General features: G+C 33.6%; 1 protein-coding gene across 4 annotated transcripts in view; it reads left to right on the forward strand.

The window, feature by feature from the left end:
* Positions 1-10,766, forward strand: part of LOC109674396 (taste receptor type 2 member 13-like) — a 49,958-nt gene extending 39,192 nt beyond the window's left edge. For 2 of the 4 annotated variants that reach the window (XM_074076044.1, XM_074076045.1), the window contains 2 exons: positions 1,885-1,981; positions 2,355-5,997. In XM_074076044.1, the coding sequence (XP_073932145.1) occupies positions 1,885-1,981; positions 2,355-2,391 (134 nt within the window). In that variant the 3' untranslated portion in view covers positions 2,392-5,997. Of the gene's footprint in view, positions 1-1,884; positions 1,982-2,354; positions 5,998-8,763; positions 8,896-10,335 lie in introns of those variants that run through there. The other 2 variants (XR_012448842.1, XR_012448841.1) reach the window with 2 other exon arrangements.
* Positions 10,767-19,139: the final 8,373 nt, after the last annotated feature.

Consider the following 19,139-nt stretch of genomic DNA (forward strand, 5'->3'; position numbering starts at 1 on the left):
AATGGCAAAAATAGCAGAATGTGGAGATCAATATGCTCTCCAAGAAAGGAGAGAAGATATTATAAGAAAATAGTATAATTCTCAGTGACAAATTCAACACAAAAAATTTCAATATTGCAGCAAGTAATTTAAAATTTCAAGTATACAGTAATAGGTAGAATGAAAGATAAAGGTTATACCAATAATCTGAACATTTAGGTCTAAAATAAATAAATAAATAAATAGGTGGGTGGGTAAAAATAACTTATCTAAAGTACAGACAATGAAACTACCATGTGTAAAGGACATAACGCATTTAGAACACTGTTCATAACACAGGACAAGTTTGTCCCCTTAGGGGATACTTTGCAATGTCTGAAATTAGGGACATATTATTGGCATATACTGTAGGGTTGCAAGGTTTGTTACATAAAAATTTAGAAAGATAAAGTAATTTTGAATTTCAGATACAAAACAAAGTATAGATTTTTCCCTAAGTATGCCTAGGGGTAATTTTAATATGAAGATAGCATTATATAAGTAAGATATGGTGGGCAAAGACAAAGGTACCTTGGCAATTTGATAGTAGACAGTGACAAATCTGTTGCTCATCCAGAGTTCAAACTACACCCTGTAACTGTACACAGTATGCTGTTTGCAATGGTTTGGATATTTAATGTTTTAGTCCTTGAATGTCCGTGTGCTGGAAGATAGTCTCCAATGCAATGGTGTTAAGGATGGGGGTCTAGTGAAAGTGATTAGGTCATAAAAGCATCACTTATATAAATAAGATGCGGTGAGACTAGATTAGTTCCCACAAAAATGGGTAGTTATCAAGCAAGTTTGGCTTTCTTAAATCATTCTCTTGCTTCCATTGTCTTGCACACAAACTGCATCTACATATGCCCACTGAGCTTCTATGTTCTACGTCAATCAGCACCATGATGTTTGGACTTTCCAGCCACAAGATTCATGGGCCAAGTAAACATATTTTTTTATTTGTGATAGCAATACCAAAAAGACAAAAATATCACTAACAATTTTACAAAGTATATGACAGTCCCCCATAACACAGATCTATCTGGCACAAAATAGTGGTAGCAGAAAGTTGAAAAACACTTTTCCAAGCAAGATATAAGAATGAAAAGCCAAGGTACAATAATGGTGGTTTTAATGACAGTTACAGTAAAACAAGAAATTTATACAAGAGTTTAAAAATAGCAATTGTTTTCCTCATCTTTGAAGTGTACAACTTACCATCATAGGGATATCAACTTTCTGCACATACAGCCTTAGGTAACACTTGCTCCTAGTCAACCTTACCTTGAGGCAGGGAGAATTTGGGCTGCTCAAGTCCTCCACCATTTGCTAATCAATGAACACGTGTGACGGTTTCCATTAAAATAACCTATGGGTATTAAATTCAAAAAACAGCAGCAATTTATTTAATTTAGAGAACCCTCAAAACTGTATCCTTCTTTATAGTGTTCTCTGAATTCCTTATTCCCCATAACTTTGTGGACAGGTCATTCTTTATAGTCTTCTGGAACTGTAACCTTGTTTGAAATGTCAGATATGTCCTGCAGTCTCTCTGAGGCCTGAAATTCCAAGCTTTGTATTTAATTCCTTAATGATTTTTTGTTTTGTTTCTCTTTTATTCTCTTATCATGATATGGAATATTCTGATTATTCATTTTGGTGCTTTTGCTAAATGATAAGCATAGACTTATATCACACACTGACACATCTTCATAAAAACAGATTTCCATCTTTCCTTCCAACCCTTTCTCATAACTCTTTGCTTTCAGAGAGGGTTGTCACTTTCATGACTCAGTACTCTGTCCCAAGAGAACATCACATTTTAATGCTGGAGGCAGTAACAATGTTTTTTTTACATTTCTGGAGATTACACCCAGGACCTCACATATGCATGGAATGAACTCTACCTCTGGACTTCCGAACAAGAAAAATCTTATTTTGAAGCTACTTCTAGTTCAATTAGGTAGGTTCAGAAAGGAATTCCATATCAGGTTTTGCCTTTCTTCTTTTCATTCTTAGTAAAGTTTGGGATAGTGTTAGTTATATGATTTGCTTGAGTGTGCTTTGACACAATTAGTACCAGGTGTTAATGTAGGCTAATGGACATTTCATGTATTTACCAGCCATTTGGAAGTCTTCTTTTGAGAACTGCTTGTTCAACTCATTTGGCCATTATTTAGACTACTAATTAGCAGAGCCACCATGGAAATAAATATGTAGGGTCCCCAAAATCTAAAGTAGACTTAGGTATACAATCCCGGTATACAACTCCTTGGCTTATACATGAAGGAATGTAAATCTGCATACAATAAAACTATGCTTTTTGTTTATTGCAGAAATATTCACAATAGCCAAGCTATGGAATCAGTCTAATAGCCCATCAACCAATGAATGGATAAAGAAATGTGGTGTATACATACAATGGACTACTATGAATACTATCCAGCCATAAAGAAGAATGAAATTATGCTGTTTGTAGGAAAATGAATAGGAATGGAGATATTCATGTTAAGTGGAATAAGACAGACTAAGAAAGACAAATACAGCATGTTTTTTCTCATATGTGGACTCTAGACCTAAAAAAAAAGACATGGATGTAAAGGGAGTACTTCTTTGAGGGGGAAACAACTAAAAGGAGGAGAGCAAAAAGTGAGTGATGGGGGTTGAATATGATAGAAGTAAATTTCATTGTATACATGAAAATAGCATAACAAAACCCATTAAAATTGTAAAAAATAAAAGTGGAATGGAGGCAGACTGAGGAAATTATAACAAAAAATTCAAACATGGACAGATGAATTGATGGTAATAGTAATATCTTAGAGCCATCACTTATAACCACGAAGAAAATTTGACAAGAAATAGAAGGGAGATGAAAAAGCATAGTATGATTTTGATACTGGGAAGAAAACTCTTATGTCCATACTGTAAAGGGCTAACATTTAGTAGTGATGGTCACAATTGTTAGAGGAAATAGATTTGGATCTTGATAATTGTGCAATGACAAGAAGAAGGTAAGCCAATCAACAATATTATTTCCTAGTTGTTATTATCAGTCCTAGTGAAAAGTAGCTTTCTAAAGGAGGAAATAAGAATAATGGAAAAGAAAATGTTCTAAGTAATTATAAGTATTCCCACAGATCCCTTGACCACCTTGGAATAGGTTACATTCACTCTCAGAGTGACTCATTGATGACCATTAATAGCTCAAAGTATCATACAGGTAATAATAGACACTGTCTAAGTAGCCCTAGAGTCCAGACAATGTGATAACAAAGACAGTGACACTGTAGGGAGAAGTTGTCAGAACCTTAATGATGTCCAGACAGTATGAATTCTCATAATTGTTTCTGATTCTAGATACTGGATGGAAAGCTTATTGTCAAAGGGTCACCATTTTCTCTATAGGCTGTAAATTTTTGTGAGCAGTGTTTACCAAACTATATAACAACTAATTTATTTCAATGTGTAAAGGCAGAGTGATACAGAATTACTGTGAGAATGCTAATTTTATCATCATTTTATCATTTTATCTTGTCCAAATAACAAATTATTATTCCTTCCAAGACAGAAATGGTGAAGATGGAGGAAACTTAAGAGGTTGACTCTATGATGGTGAGGTTGATGTACATTGTTCAATGTCATTGCTACAGACCATAACAGATGTGATGCTGAAGAATGCTCTGGGTACCTGTGAGAACTTATTTTGGGGGTGGGTGTTGGGAGAATTTGTCCCTGCATTTCATTGAATTTCTACATGGTTTAAATCTTGTCTTCTGAGCAAAGAGCATAGTTTATTAATAAATAGCAGTGCCTAGACTAGCATTAGACAAGTAAGCCACCTAGAGTGCAAAGTCATCAACTGATTCTAGGCCTCTCTAACTTTTTTTTCCTCATAGCTGCCTTTCTCACTTTATTAACTACCAGATCCTGACAAAGAACCTTGAGATTTGGAAATAGTGAATCTATCTGGATCACATAGGCATTGTGATTAAAGGTAGCTGATGTTTCTCCCCAGATATCTGATTACATTTCAAGGTAAAGACAAGGTCTCTCAGTCTCTCTTAGAGGAAAGATGGTCTCTCAGGTTAGCCAGAATAATCAGAATCTGGGGTTACCTTCTCTGTGATGCACCCTACTACATATACACATGACATCTGACCTCTACCTTATTTCTCTGAGGGGTTTGAAGTTTTTGAAAACAGTGTTGTGATGTTTTTTTCTGGTTCCTACTACTTTTCTGAATAATAAACAATCTTGTGGCTTCTGTAAGTATAATAAGTACTGAATAATTTGTTAACATACAACTGTTTTGGAAAAAATTACTACATGCTTTTTATGTTCTGGTTAATGTGATTTAAGGAAATTCCAAAAGAAGTTAATAGCTGGCATGTTAACAAACTCTGTGGTCTATTGTGCAAAAAACATAACTCCATCATGTTGATCACGCATGAGTAGGATTGGGAATTGGATGACAGCTGAGTACCAGGAGGTATAACAGAAACCAGCATCCTGAATGGCATTTTTTATTGTCTGCTCTAGACAACTGGAGCCAAAAGAATGAAAGTGTTCATCAAAGCTGATGCAGGCTTTTTTTGTGTGTATGCAAACACCGATGTTTATACTGTTGAGACATGAGTTATTGCTATTCCGCTTGAATGTGAAATAAATGTTTCTTGCTCCTGGCATGGTGACACTTTTCCACAGCTTCCTGATTATATCTTACCCTCTATGCTGATCTCTGTCAAACTAGACCTGAGATCTCTATCCAATAGTGTAGTGGTAGGCTTCTTTAAAAGTTCAGATCTTCTTAAAACACAGTGTTTAACAAAGTAATATTTAACTTTCTATACTAAAAATAAAACAACCAATAATCCTCAAACTGGAGCTATGTAGAGTAACAAGACAACTAATGCTCAAAGATCAAGCTCATCTTTTTGCATTCACTCTTGTGCCCATGGATACTGGACTTAATTTGTTTAGGTGTAATTCCGTATCATCCTGCTCTCTCCCCGTGCTGCAAGTGGGATATTCACAGAGTTCAAGAATTTATGACACGAACTCATGGAGGGTGTTCCAAAAAAGCCAATTGTGATATGAAGTATTAAAAGTAGGATGTTTGATGCAGAGATTCTATGCTTTGGTGTTTATAAATGGGCTACAGGTTCTATGCATCAGAAAACCTGATAGCTTTTCTTTAGTTGTCCTTCATATCAGATATCATGCATGGGATTGGAATGGTCATTGTAGAGAAGTGAGAAGGAAATGATGTCAGATAGTCAATGGAAAGGAATTGTTTACCATATATGTATGTGATTATTGAAAATCTGGATATGTAATCTTGGGAAGATAAATCTTAGGAAGGAAAGAAACTTTATTTAAACTATGATTAGATATTATAGCAGATCCCAAGCATTTGTGAAATATTATTTTGGAAACTTTATGATTGAATTAAAATCAGTATCAAATAAAAAGATATTTGAAAAGAGTATCAAATATCTACTAAGATTTCAGGTAAGAGAAGAAACAAAGATACTCTGAAAGAAATAATTTAAGGGAGGGACAATTTATTTTTGGCTCATGATTTTAGAGTATTCAGTCTTTGGTCATTTGGCCCCATGAGCTTGAACAGAACATCATGGTGGCAGGGACATGAGACGGAGGAGAGCTGATCACTTCATGGCAGACAGGAAGTAGATAAAGCTAAATTCAGAAAGAGTCCAGGGAATGACATTGCTTCCATGGATATGCCCCTGATTATCTTTTCAGCATCCTTTAGAATGGAAATTTACTAACCTTGTTCAAATATACCTAAATATAACATTGACTTTGAGATGCATAAAGACTAGACCTCTTTGGGGGAAATGACTTGTCATTTTGCTTTAAACATGTGGAAATTGCTTTTGTGCCATTCTTATCTGGTATTGAAAGGACTATCTTTCCCCAGAATCATTTGTTCAAATGGAAACCTAAAGTGTGCCCAACCAATCCACAGTGAAAGGTACAGTGGTGGGCTGGAGGAGTGGCTCAAGCAGTAGAGCACCTGCCTAGCAAGCATGAGGCTCTGAGTTCAAACCCCAGTACTGCCACAAAAAAAAAAAAAAAAAAAAAGAAAGGTACAGTGGTGACCTCAGGGTGACCTCTGCAGGGGTGAGTGTAGTCTTCACTGCTGGCCCAAGTTTTGATTTTTCTTCTTTTGGCAGAACTAGGGTTTTAATTCAGGGTTTCACACTTGCTAGGCAGATGCTCTAACACTTGACCTATGGCTACAGACCTTTTACAACCATCAGAGACAAATTAAAATTTACAAAGTTTCTGTGTAGGAATGATAACCTCCAAAGATTGGAAAGATCTATTTGAATCAAATGAGAAATCTCAAAAAATTGTATCTGAGAGAAGAATTGATTCATAGTTTAAAATTGGTGATGAATGGAATTATCCTCCTGAATTCTTCATCAAAATATGTCCTAAATGTTGATAAATTATGCCATTTCCAAACAAAAGATATCAATTCTTTTTCCTACATTCACCTTTTCACTGAAAATTCAACCAATGGACCTGTTCCAGAATGTCTTCTGTGGGTTGAAATACTTCCCCTCATAAGATACAAATTGAGTTGTTAATCCATAAATAACTGAATTTAAGGAAAGAGCCTTTAGGAGGCAATTAAATTAAAATGGGTTCATGAAACAGCACCTAATCCAATGAGACCTGTGCCCTTACAAGCAGGTGTGAGACATCAGGAGTCTATGTAAACAGTCTATGCTCACAGGGAAAAGGCCCTGTGAGAAGGAGGCCTGTGTACAAGCAAGAAACAGAGGACACACCAAAAACACACCCTTGATTTTGAGCTTTTAGCCTTAAAAGCTGTGAGTAAATAAATTTGTATTGTCTAACAAATTCAGACTGTGCTATTTTATTATGGCAAGCTAACCACAATAGTACAAAGACAAAAATTTAATATGGAGAGTGGCACTGTGAAAATGAAATGTTAAATACATGAAGAACATATGTCAGCAACTAAAAAATATTCAGTTTTATCCTGAATAAATTTTACATTCATTTGATTATTAAAACAAAAATATCTACATGACATGCATTGGAAGTGGTGACTAGTGGAAGGTGGTTGTAAAGCATATCAAGACCTTTGCTTGGATTAAAATGACATGGTGCTGTAATTCATACATGATTGAAAGAAGCATGATATATTAACAAATGTATGTTACAGAAGTGAAAGAAAAATATTAAGTAAATGCTGTATCAGAGAAACGAATAACAGAATGAATGTCAATAATCCAAGACAAAGCAAACAATGAAACTCAGGCAAGAAAGAGAGTATGATTAACAACCATGACTAGGATATTCAAAGAGTACAAACTTACAACAAATCACTAAATGAATTGCATTAGGAATTTAAAGGCAAAAAGCCTTCGAAGTAGAGATTGGTAGGATTGTGGTTTGAGGCTTTAAAGTCCGCTAAATTCCATTTACGAAGTTAGATATTAGTTATATTTTCAGAGCTCTAGGTACTGAATTTTTATTATTGTGAGCACCTCAAATTGATGAGTAAATTCTAAACAGAGAGGTACAAACATTGTAAAATCATGAAAGATAATATGTCTTTATTTGCATGTGAGCAAATGAGAGTTCAGCTTTCCCATTCACTATAAACTGTGGGAAATTTCAGGTCCTGTTCAGAACATATCATGACTGGAAAACAGTGAAGCGACCTTGTCAGGGAAAATTATTTTTTATGAAGAGATCTACTTACCCATTCATTAGTACACCTTATTGCTTTCTACTTTGATATAAAGCCTATAATTTTTTTAAAGGAAGACTGTAACTGCACATCCAAGAAATAGGTAGATAAACCACCTGCATGTGATTGATCAAGAAATCTTCAGTCTTACAATTAAACACTGAGCTCCTTCTTTGCAGGCATGGTAAGTGCCTTGCACAGCCTCTTCATCCTGATATATATGGAATTAATAATTGGGATTTTGGGGAATGAATTCATAACACTGTTGAATTTCATGGACTGGGTCAAGATGCAAAAGTTCTCCCTTGCACATCAAATCCTTACTGCTTTAGCAATCTCCAGAATTTGTCTGATTTTGATGCTAATGGTGAGTTATTTCACAAAGGAGTTTTATCCGTCTTTATATATGACTACAAAGAAAGTTACAATTATTGACACTGCTGCTACACTGGCCAATCATTTCAGCACATGGCTTGCAACAAGTCTCAGCCTGTTTTATTGCCTCAAGATAGCCAGTTTTTCAAATCCACTTTTTCTTCACCTAAAACATAGAGTTAAAAGGGTAATTCTGGTGATATTTCTGGGATCATTCATGTTCTTGCCTTTTTATTTTATTGCAATAACAAAATGTGTTAATATCCAGATATATCCACATAAAGGGAATATGACTTTGGCTTCCATATGGAATGACAATGAAAAGTTTTCAAAACTAATTTCATTCACTTTGGGAGTTTTGATTCCCTTTTCTCTAACTTTGAATTGTTTTTTCCTGTTAATCTTCTCACTAAGGAAACATGTTAAGAATATGAAGCTCAATGCTACTGGATTCAGAGATCATAGTACCAGGGTCCACATAAGAGCCATGAAGTTTGTGGTATTGTTCCTCTTACTATTCATTATTTACTTCTTGTCTGTCATCATAATAACTTTCAACACTATAAAGATACAGAGAAAAGTGATGCTTATGCTTCTTCGGGCTTTCGCAGCTCTTTATCCTTCAGGACACACACTTATCCTGATTCTGGGAAATGGAAAGCTAAGGAAGTCTTTTCTTTTGGTCCTGTGGAGGCTGAGATGCAGGTGAAAGCTGGAAACTCTTACATACATCTGCAATTCTGGTGAGCATCTTGTATAACTCACAAGTGAAGCATCATTAAGGAATTTTTATGCTAATTTCTTTGAGGGTCTTTTGTAATGCATGTTACTGAATATTTAAAAAATGTTTATCTGAAACAAACTCCTGTCTAGGCTGTTAAATATTGGTTGCAATTATGTGTGCATTTATATTTAACTTATTCACATAAATGAAAAATTTAAATGAATTACATACTTATAAGTGCTGTGTTAGCAACAAATAATATAGTGTTTCATTTTTTAATGTCTTAAAACTATAAAAAATTGTCAAAATAAAAATGGCAGGCATATGTATATTCTAAAATGCATAAATGATAATTTACCCATCTCCATTTTCCAGCTCTAAGAGTATATTTTCAAATATTTGTTGGCTATTTCTCAAAATTGAGAAAGCAACTTGTGTTTTACTCTTATTATTTTCTTATCTTCATGCAATAATATAATACATATATAGTGATATATAAATATATGCAATTTGGAATTCATCAATCTTTCTTCAGGTAATAGTCAAATGTATACAGAAACAATAGATTTTCATGCATGAATCTCATACTTTAGTCTATAACAGTCAATGAATTAGAAATCTTTCTTTATGTATTTTTGTTTCTTTTTTTTATTGGATTTTTTATTGTGTAGAAAACAGAATGGATATTAAGAAAAGACAGGGTAAAATGATTAAGAAAAAATATGGATTTCAGATATTTCACGTGACACTAGTATTGATTTGATAATGGAAAGAATGAAGATTAGGTTCAATTTAAGTCACTTCTCTAAAATCAAGATCATGTGAGAATCAATCTTGCTGAGGGATTAATGATGTCACATCTGAATACAATGAGTGCTAGAGACCACTCTGTCTCTAGAGTAGAATGCAAGATCCATAATGCAGCAACTTTGTGTACCTTTCGTTACTGTAGCCTAATAATGTCCAAGATATCTGGGCACACAGAATAGTTCAGCAAATGTCTAGTTGATTAATAATGGAAAGAATGATTGTAGGAACTGTGTACACTAGCACTGTAAGAGCTAACTTTATTCTCTCAAACAATCAGCCTGCATATTGCACATTTTTCAGACTTGGCTTTTAAATTTTACTTATATTTCATGAATTCAAGTTTTTCAGCAGCCAGAGCTGTGAACGCTCATGTTGCAGACAATACTAGGGGAACACATCACAAGAAAAGCAGCTGGTCTTATAATGGGAAGTAGAAATAAATCATAATTAAAAGATTCAGATGCTATCACAAAAGTATGCAAAACAAATAACAAACAGAAAAATATGCCTTTGGTTTTTTTATAAATGGTCACTTACGATGTTTGCTGTCTGGTATTGTCTACGTAAAGATTTCTTAAAATACAATTAATAATTAGATATTGCATTAAATTTTATGTTACTTATAATTTTTCCTTTCTTTTTTCTTTAGTCAAGTGTTTTTAACTTTCAGGACAGAAGCATCTACATGCAGTTACAATTTTACTCCATCTCCTTTGTGTGCTTGTTTGTCTAATGCTAAATAAGAACATTCACTTTCCACTAAGCATCCACAACTGAGTAGCCAGCATGAGTTCACATTTCTGCAATCCCACCATAGTGAGGAGGAGGCAGGAGGATCTGAGTTCCAGGCCAGTCTGAGAAACTTTCTGAAAAAAACCAAAAACAAACAACAAAAGCGAGAACAAAATGTCATACGCAGGACTTTGGAAAAACTTATTCTGTTCTTTTTCATTAGAGATTTCTCCATTGTGTTGCATGTAAACATAAGTTTCATTAGCTTCAAAATACAGAATTTTAAATGTGTTCAGAAGGCTCCTATGAGAATTAATTTAAAAATATGTTAAATATTAACAAAGAAACAATGGCATCTTTTGAAATGACTGCATATATTTTCTGTTATGACTTATTAAAACATATTGAATTATCATTGACCTTTATGAATTAAAGTCTGTTGGCTATAATTTAACAAATATAATTGGAATTGTTTGAAAATCTTTCATGTATTGTTATCACAACATTTATTGGTTATTCTTTTGTTAGAGGAATTATATAAACATTATTTCATTTTATTAAATATTTTGGAGTATTTCTTTTCAATATGGTATGTGGATTATCATATTAAGAACTGGTTGCTACTTGAGGTAGTCAGTGTTGATGCTCTCCATAACCAAATGCATTGCCTGTTAAATTTCATAAGAATTTGCTTATTTGTACACAGTTTAATGTGTACTTCATAAGTCATTTTGTGTATTGTGTTGATGGAAATTGACTATTTTCCTCTTTGCCAGTTTATTCTTCAGAATGTAGAAAGAAATTCCTCAGTTTTTAAAACTTCTCTTAGACTTTGTCAATGATTGTTTCTTTTTTTCTGATATTTTAACATTATTGGCAATTTTATTACTATTTTAAAAGTTATTGCTGTTAGTTGAGTTTATGAATCATTTATTCTCAATTTAATTTGACTTACTAATTTTTAACTCTTATTTCTGTTATCCCAGTTTTATTTTGTCTTCTTTTCTAATTATTTAATTTTAATTCATACTTCGTTTTTTGTCAATGTCCATGTTGCACCATAAAATCACTCAATTTCTAAAAATTTCCCTGATTATTTGTTCAATCATATCAGTTTTGCATCCTGTACCTCATTCTTTTCAAAATTGTTAATAAATTTAACTGTTCTGTTTAATCAGTTTTTATTATAAGTATTTCAATAGTGTAAGTGGGCTATTTTATATTTGATTTCAATTTTTTATTATTTTCTATGAGCTAGAAAATTCATTATTTGTTTTCTAGAGTTATGAGTTACTTTGTATTTAATAAATTCTAGTAAGAAAACATGTTTCTTGCTTTAAGTTACAAATTTACACATATGTGTAATATATTCATAATATTAAATTTTTGATTTATAGAATTCCAGGCACTGGTTTTATATTTGTCTGTCATCTGCCAAAGGAAAATGTCTTTGAAATTCTACTGCTGTTGGTTTATATTCATCCATTGTCTTCTATAAGTTCCATTATTATTTTTGCCATTTCCCCCAATTTGTGTTACTTGCATATAATTGTCCTACAAGAAAAACTTCAAATTTTGGAATCTTTGTATAATCATAAGTTGGTAGAATATTTTAATGTATGTGGAAAGACCAAATACAATATATGGGAAGAAATATATCCTGATTAGAAGAAAACAGAGGAATTGAGACATTAAATTTTGCTTTTGATAAATTAGTTCCTGGAGTACATCATCTCAAGTGATGTTAGCCAGGTTCAGAAAGATAAAGGTCACATATGTGGAAGATTGATAAAATGCAAATACAAGCATTATTATACATGCATATAAATATAAACAAAACATGTTTCTAAAAATGTTCTGTTAGAGACCAAAGGAGTAGGGAAAGAAAAAAAGAAGGCTAGATAGTGAATATTAACAAAATACCTCACATCTGTGTAGGAATAAGACACAAGGGTGGGGGGTGGGGTTGAGGTGTGGGAGGTGGCCCAAACAATGTATACATATGTGAGTAAATGTAAAAACAATAAAATAAAAAATAAAAAAAAGGGGAATTTACTTCCCCTCTCTTTGAATCTGGGCAGGTCACCTGTTTTGATTGACAGAAGATGGTAAACCTGATGTGCTAGTTTCTAGGCCCATTCTTAGCAATACTGGCAGCATTCACTTCCTGTCTTTGAAGCATTTACTCTTGAGACCCAGACGTCACACTTAGGAAGACCACACCACAAGAAGAGGCCAAGAAGTCACTTGATGGGAGGCTCCCATGGAGCTTCTCACTGACAACCTCAACTACCAGTCTTGGGTTGAACATCTTCAGCTGGATTCTGAGTAACAGCAAGGTTAGCTAACTTCCTCAAGTCACATGGTTGGGAAATGAAACAGGAAGAAGTTATAGCTCATTTAAATGAAGCAATAGTAATTATACTTTAGGATATCAAAAAAGATAAAATTCAGAGTAGAAATGAAATAGATAGAAAGCTGAACTATAATAGAGACTGGAAAGAATGAAAATCTTTAAAGGCGCTAATAGACTGGTTGAAGTGGTAGAGCACCTGCCTAGAAAGCATAAGACCTTGAGTTCAAATCTCTGTCTCACCAAAAACAACTCATATAGAACATCTTTGACAATCAGCAAATTCAAAAAGATAATATTAATTGATGATGATGAGGAGGAGGATGATGATAATGGGATATGAATGCGAAAAGGAGAGTTCAGTGGGAAGGGAGAAAGGAAAGGACACTGAGGGGTGAAGAAGCCTGAAGTATAATACATTATATATACACATATATATATGTACATGAAGGCAGCATGATGAAACCCGCCAAACACTGTTAGAAAAAGAGGGGAGAATTGAGGGACTGGGAATGTAATGGAAGGAATGAACTTGTTCAAAGTCCTCTGTGTGCATCTTTGGAATTATCACAAGGAAATCCTCTCCAACTATCAATGGATGCTAATTCAAGAATATAATAAAACTATTAAAAATTTAAATTAACAGATAGTGTAGAAGTTTCTGTAGTTAATATTCAAATATACTTGCTATAAAAATTGAAAATCTCAACTGAAATAGCCACATTGGAAACTTATTTAGTAGTAGAAAACATTAATAGATCAAAAATTTGAATATCTTGAATACAATATCAAAATATATGCAAGAAATCAAGCCTCAGTGGATTTATGGGGAAGCTTTGAGGTTTAAAAGTAAAGCATATTCTTAAACTACCATGGCAAACTGTAAAATTTCCATGACTATTTATTTTAATAAGTGAAGAATTTTAACTGAAAATAAGCAAAGCAGTATAGGAGAGGTAATTAACAGAGCACATAATAAGCATAGGTGCAAAAAGCTTTTAAAAAGTGACAAAAATTATTTCACAATATAGTTTTAAGATATACTGTAAATGAGAATAATTTTCCAAGAACATGAAGATAATTTGAAACTAGAAAGTAGATACTTTAAAGCAACTGAGGCCAATAGGAGAAGGGGACCAGGAAATAGAGAAAAGGTTAGTTCAAGAAGAATTAACTTAGAAGGTAACACACATGCACAGGAAATCAATGTGAGTCAACTTCCTGTATAGCTATCCTTATCTAAACTAGCAAAAAACCCTTGTTCCTTCCTATTATTGCTTATATTCTCTATTCAACAAAATTAGAGATAAGGGCAAAATTGTTTCTGCTGGGTAGTGAGGGGTAGAGGCGGAGAGGGAGGGGGCAGGGGAGGTAAGGAAGGGATTGGGGGAAGGGGAGAGAAATGACCCAAACATTGTATGCACACATGAATAAAATAAAAATTAAAAAAAAAGAAAGTAGATCATTTTAATGGATACTGCAAAATGACAAAGTATAGCTTCTAAAGAAGATAAATACCCAATTCAAGTTTGTATGAATGTAGTTTGCAACAACTTGAAAAGGACTATAATAAAGAACTATTATGGTTGATAGTGCAATGCAAAGTATTTCCATTTAATATAACTAAGACAAAAAAACTTGTTTGGTTACTATTTCACCAGATAATTTTACCCATATAATATGAAAACAATATTAATGTTATACAGCTATTTGGGTGAGAAAATATTTTTATTATATACCAATAGCAAATATGACTAACTAGATAACCCAAAAGAATTAATAGAAAAACTTTTAATGGAGTTTTAATGGAGAGATCCCATGCTCATGGATTGGTAGAATCAACATAGTAAAAATGACTATACTCCCAAAAGTAATTTACATGTTTAATGCAATTCCCATCAAAATCCCAATGACATTCATTAAAGACATTCTAAAATCTACCATTAAATTTATATGGAGACACAAGAGGCCATGAATAGTCAAGGCAATACTCAGTAAAAAGAACAACACTGGAGGTATCACAATACCCAACTTCAAACTATATTACAAAGCAATAACAATAAAAACAGCATGGTACTAGCACAAAAACAGACATGAAGACCAGTGGAACAGAATAGAGGACCCAGATATGAAGCCACAAAACTATAACCAACTTGTCTTTGACAAAGGTGCTAAAAATATACAATGGAGAAAAGACAGCCTCTTCAACAAAAAACTGCTGGGAAAACTGGTTAGCAGTCTGCAATAAACTGAAACTAGATCTATGTTTATCACCATTTACCAATATTAACTCAAAATGGATCAAGGATCTTAATATTAGACGCCAAACTCTAAAGTTGGTACAGGAAAGAGTAGGATATACTCCAGAACTAATAGGTATAGGCAAGGACTTTTTCAATGGAACCCCAGCAGCTCAGCAACTAAGAGATAGCATAGATAAATGGGACTTCATAAAAAGCTTTTGCTTGACAAAAGAAATGGTCTCTAAACTGAAGAGACCACCCACAGAGTGAGAGAAAATATTTGCTAGCTACACTTTAGACAGAGGACTGATAACCAGAATATATAGGGAACTCGAAAGACTAAATTCTCCCAAAATTAATGAACCAATAAAGAAATGGGCAAGTGAACTAAACAGAACTTTCTCAAAAGAAGAAATTCAGATGGCCATAAAACACATGAAAAAATGCTCATCATCCCTAGTAGCAAAGGAAATGCAAATTAAAACCACACTAAGATTCCACCTCACCCCTGTTAGAATAGCCATCATTAGCAACACCACTAACAACAGGTGTTGGCAAGGATACGAGGAAAAAGGAACCCTCTTACAGTGCTGGTGTAATGTAAACTAGTACAACCACTCAGGAAAAAAAAATTTGGAGGCTACTTAAAAAGCTAAACATTGATCTACCATTTGATCCAGCAATACCACTCTTGGGAATATACCCAAAGGAATGTGACACAGGTTACTCCAGAGGCACCTGCACACCCATGTTTATTGCAGCACTATTCACAATAGCCAATTTATGGGAAAGGCCAAGATGCTCTACTACTGATGAATGGATAAGAAAATGTGGTATTCATATACAATGGAATTTTATGCAGCCATGAAGAAGAATGAAATGTTATCATTCACAGGTAAATGGATGGAATTGGAGAACATCATTCTGAGTGAGATTAGCCTGGCTCAAAAGACCAAAAATCGTATGTTCTCCCTCATATGCGGACATTAGATCAAGGGCAAACATAACAAGGGGGTTGGACTTTGACCACATGATAAAGCAAGAGCACACAAGGAAGGTATGAGGATAGGTAAGACATCCAAAATTTAGATAGCATTTGTTGCCCTCAATGCAGAGAAACTAAAGCAGATACTTTAAAACAACTGAGACCAACAGGAGAAGGTGACCAGGAACTAGAGAAAAGGTTAGTTTGTGAAGAATTAATTTAGAAGGTAACACACATGCACAGTAAATCAATGTGAGTCAACTCCCTGTATAGCTATCCTTATCTCAACTAGCAAAAACCCTTGGTCCTTCCTATTATTGCTTATACTCTCTCTTCAACAAAATTAGAGATAAGGGCAGAATAGTTTCTGCCTGGTAGCATAGGATATGGGGGGAGGGGGGATAAGGGAGAGGGTGGGGGAAGGGGGGAGAAATGACCCAAACATTGTATGCACATATGAATAAAGTAAAAATTTTAAAAAAAGAAAAGAAAACTTTAATAAAATTTGACAACTTTCAGAGATAGAATATCAATGTATATAGTTCCAAAGTACTTATTTGCCAGTAGTCAATTGGAGGAAGTCATTTGAAAATAATCCCTTTCACATTGGTAAAAGTATCCTAAATCAATTATGGCTAAGTTTCATTAAATTATTTTTGACATTTTAAATATCATGTATTTATAATACTTTGGTGAAGGGCATAAAAGATCTGAACAGAGATATGTAATACTGAATATTCTATACCTTAGATTATGCCCAGATTAATTCAAATGTTTAATGCAATTTATAACCAGAATCCCAAAGGTATTTCTTGCAAAGTTGACAATATGATTCTAAATTATATATGGAAAATTAAAGAATCAAAAATAGCTCAGACAATTCTTGGAAAAGAATAGATAAGGGGTATTATGGCAAATATCAAGATTTGTTAATATTTTTTATTTGAACAATTAAAATAATGAAGTTTTGCTTCAGAAATACCAAAACATAGAAATAGAAATTGATTTATGTAATAAATAGAGCAGTGGATCATAATAATGTCATCAGGCCAGGCTCCCATCCCCTGGGCACCCTCTTATGTGCCATTACAAACCAGTGAAGAGAAAATTCAAGTAATGCTATCAAGACTTGCATTTAATATGGGGACAAAAGTACATTTCCAACTTAAATGAAAACTACATTAAATGTATCATCATTTCAAAGTTACAATCAATCCTTTAAAACTCTTGAAAAATCAAAGCAAGACTTCTCTGCTTTTACTTTAGGGAAACACAAGACATAGAGATGATTGAGCAGTTAACATTTTTGATTAAAACAATGCAACTGGTCCATCCTTTACCAGTGTCCAACTAGCCAGTAGTTACATATACCTATGTGCTCACCTTCCCTGCCCTCTGGTTCTCCCCTTTAAGAAGTAACATAGGACAGCATCATGAAGGAGGGTAGGTGGAGCTCCAGTGGAAAAAGAGAGAAGATAGTGTAGCACACTGTACCATTTTATGCACAACTATAGTGTGTGTGACAGATGTGCCACCTTAAACCTCTGGAGAAAAATTAAAACTTCAATAACTTAGACTTAAGAAGATCATAATGTGAAATTCAACAAATCAACAGAACATGTATTTCTCCAAGATAAATATCAAGTGGATAATGTCCAATGTGAGAAACACAAGCATAATCAAAGACAGGAAATATCATAATTTTATAATCTTGAAAGATGAGAAGACCAGCTTAAATATGATGTTAAAGCAGACTGCATTAATAATGGGCAGATTACATAATATTATTATGGTATTTTCTGAGGGCCTCAGGGATATAAATACAATCAAATGTGAACAATAGACTTTAAAAGGTATTTTCAATGTATATGATAGAAAAAGACTTAATACCAATGACTTCTCACAAAAAGGCTGGTGATGTACATAACCATGAATGAAAATCATAATTTTATATATGTATATGCTTTACTCATTTATATAAAATTTATCATCATATTTAATCAAAATTAAATTCAAGGCTACTCTAAAATGAATAATGAATGCTTTGGTTTGTATTTCAAATTGTCCACCTTTTCCTGTTGTTACTGTTACAGACTGTTAGCCTGTGTGCCATTATGAAAAGTCTCTTTCATTTACTACTGTGAGAACTTATGTCCTTGTGTCCATTTTATAGGGATGTTTGTAAATATTAACAGAAATTTAAAACATTTATGAAGATTTTGATGCATTTCTAGGACTTGACCAATTTCTCTAACTTCATTTCACAGATGATTAGAAATCTCATCATAGAGTTTATGATATGAAATATTTAAAACACCCAAACTATTTTGTATAAATAACTAAATAATAAATGGGCACATGCCATATCATACAAATATTATCAAGGTGGTCCTAAAGGTTTCATGGAAATAGTTCTCCTCTTCAAAAATGTGTTTGGAAAATGGTAGGTTCATCAAGTTAAGTGTGTTCTATGTTTCAGAACCTCTCTGAGTTCCTGAACATGCTAATGTATCTTGCTAACACTTAATAGAAAGATATAGCAAATGGTGTTTCCAAACTTCTTTGACCAGACAAACCATCCCTTCAACAGGAAAGCTACTTAAAAGATCAAAGTAGATGCGGTTTCAGTGTTTTATAGTGTATTTGTGGGGGTTGGTGTGTGTTCCTACACACGATCATGCTTTAAGCTTTATTGTGATACAATAGATACCTTGAAATGGCCAGTCATGGAAGAAGTATTCATGGCTCTTATTTTCCTCTTATAGCTTACCAATACTTTTACTGCATGTAAGTGCAGTACCCCTGTGATAGCTAAAAATTAAATACTATAAAATGCTTATGACTAATGGAATGAGGGGTCTGATTTTCTCTAAACTACCACTTTCAAGTTAACTCCTGCTACAAGGTAGTTTAAAAATTAGTAAGTGAAGCTATTGGTTATGATGATGACGCTGGGTTACCATCTCTAAATTCATGAATCTTCCAGTTCCATTCTGCAATCAACTGCTAGTTTCTTAATTGGAGACTGTAATACATTAGTAAGTTGCATCTTAGTGTGGACCAAAAAAAGAAAACAGTAAAAGGAAAGCTGTCATATTTGCAGCTTCTATCAACACAACATCCTTGTTTGGCTACCCTTT

The sequence above is a fragment of the Castor canadensis genome, chromosome 6 (genome assembly GCF_047511655.1).
Source record: "Castor canadensis chromosome 6, mCasCan1.hap1v2, whole genome shotgun sequence".
Lineage (NCBI taxonomy): Eukaryota > Metazoa > Chordata > Mammalia > Rodentia > Castoridae > Castor > Castor canadensis.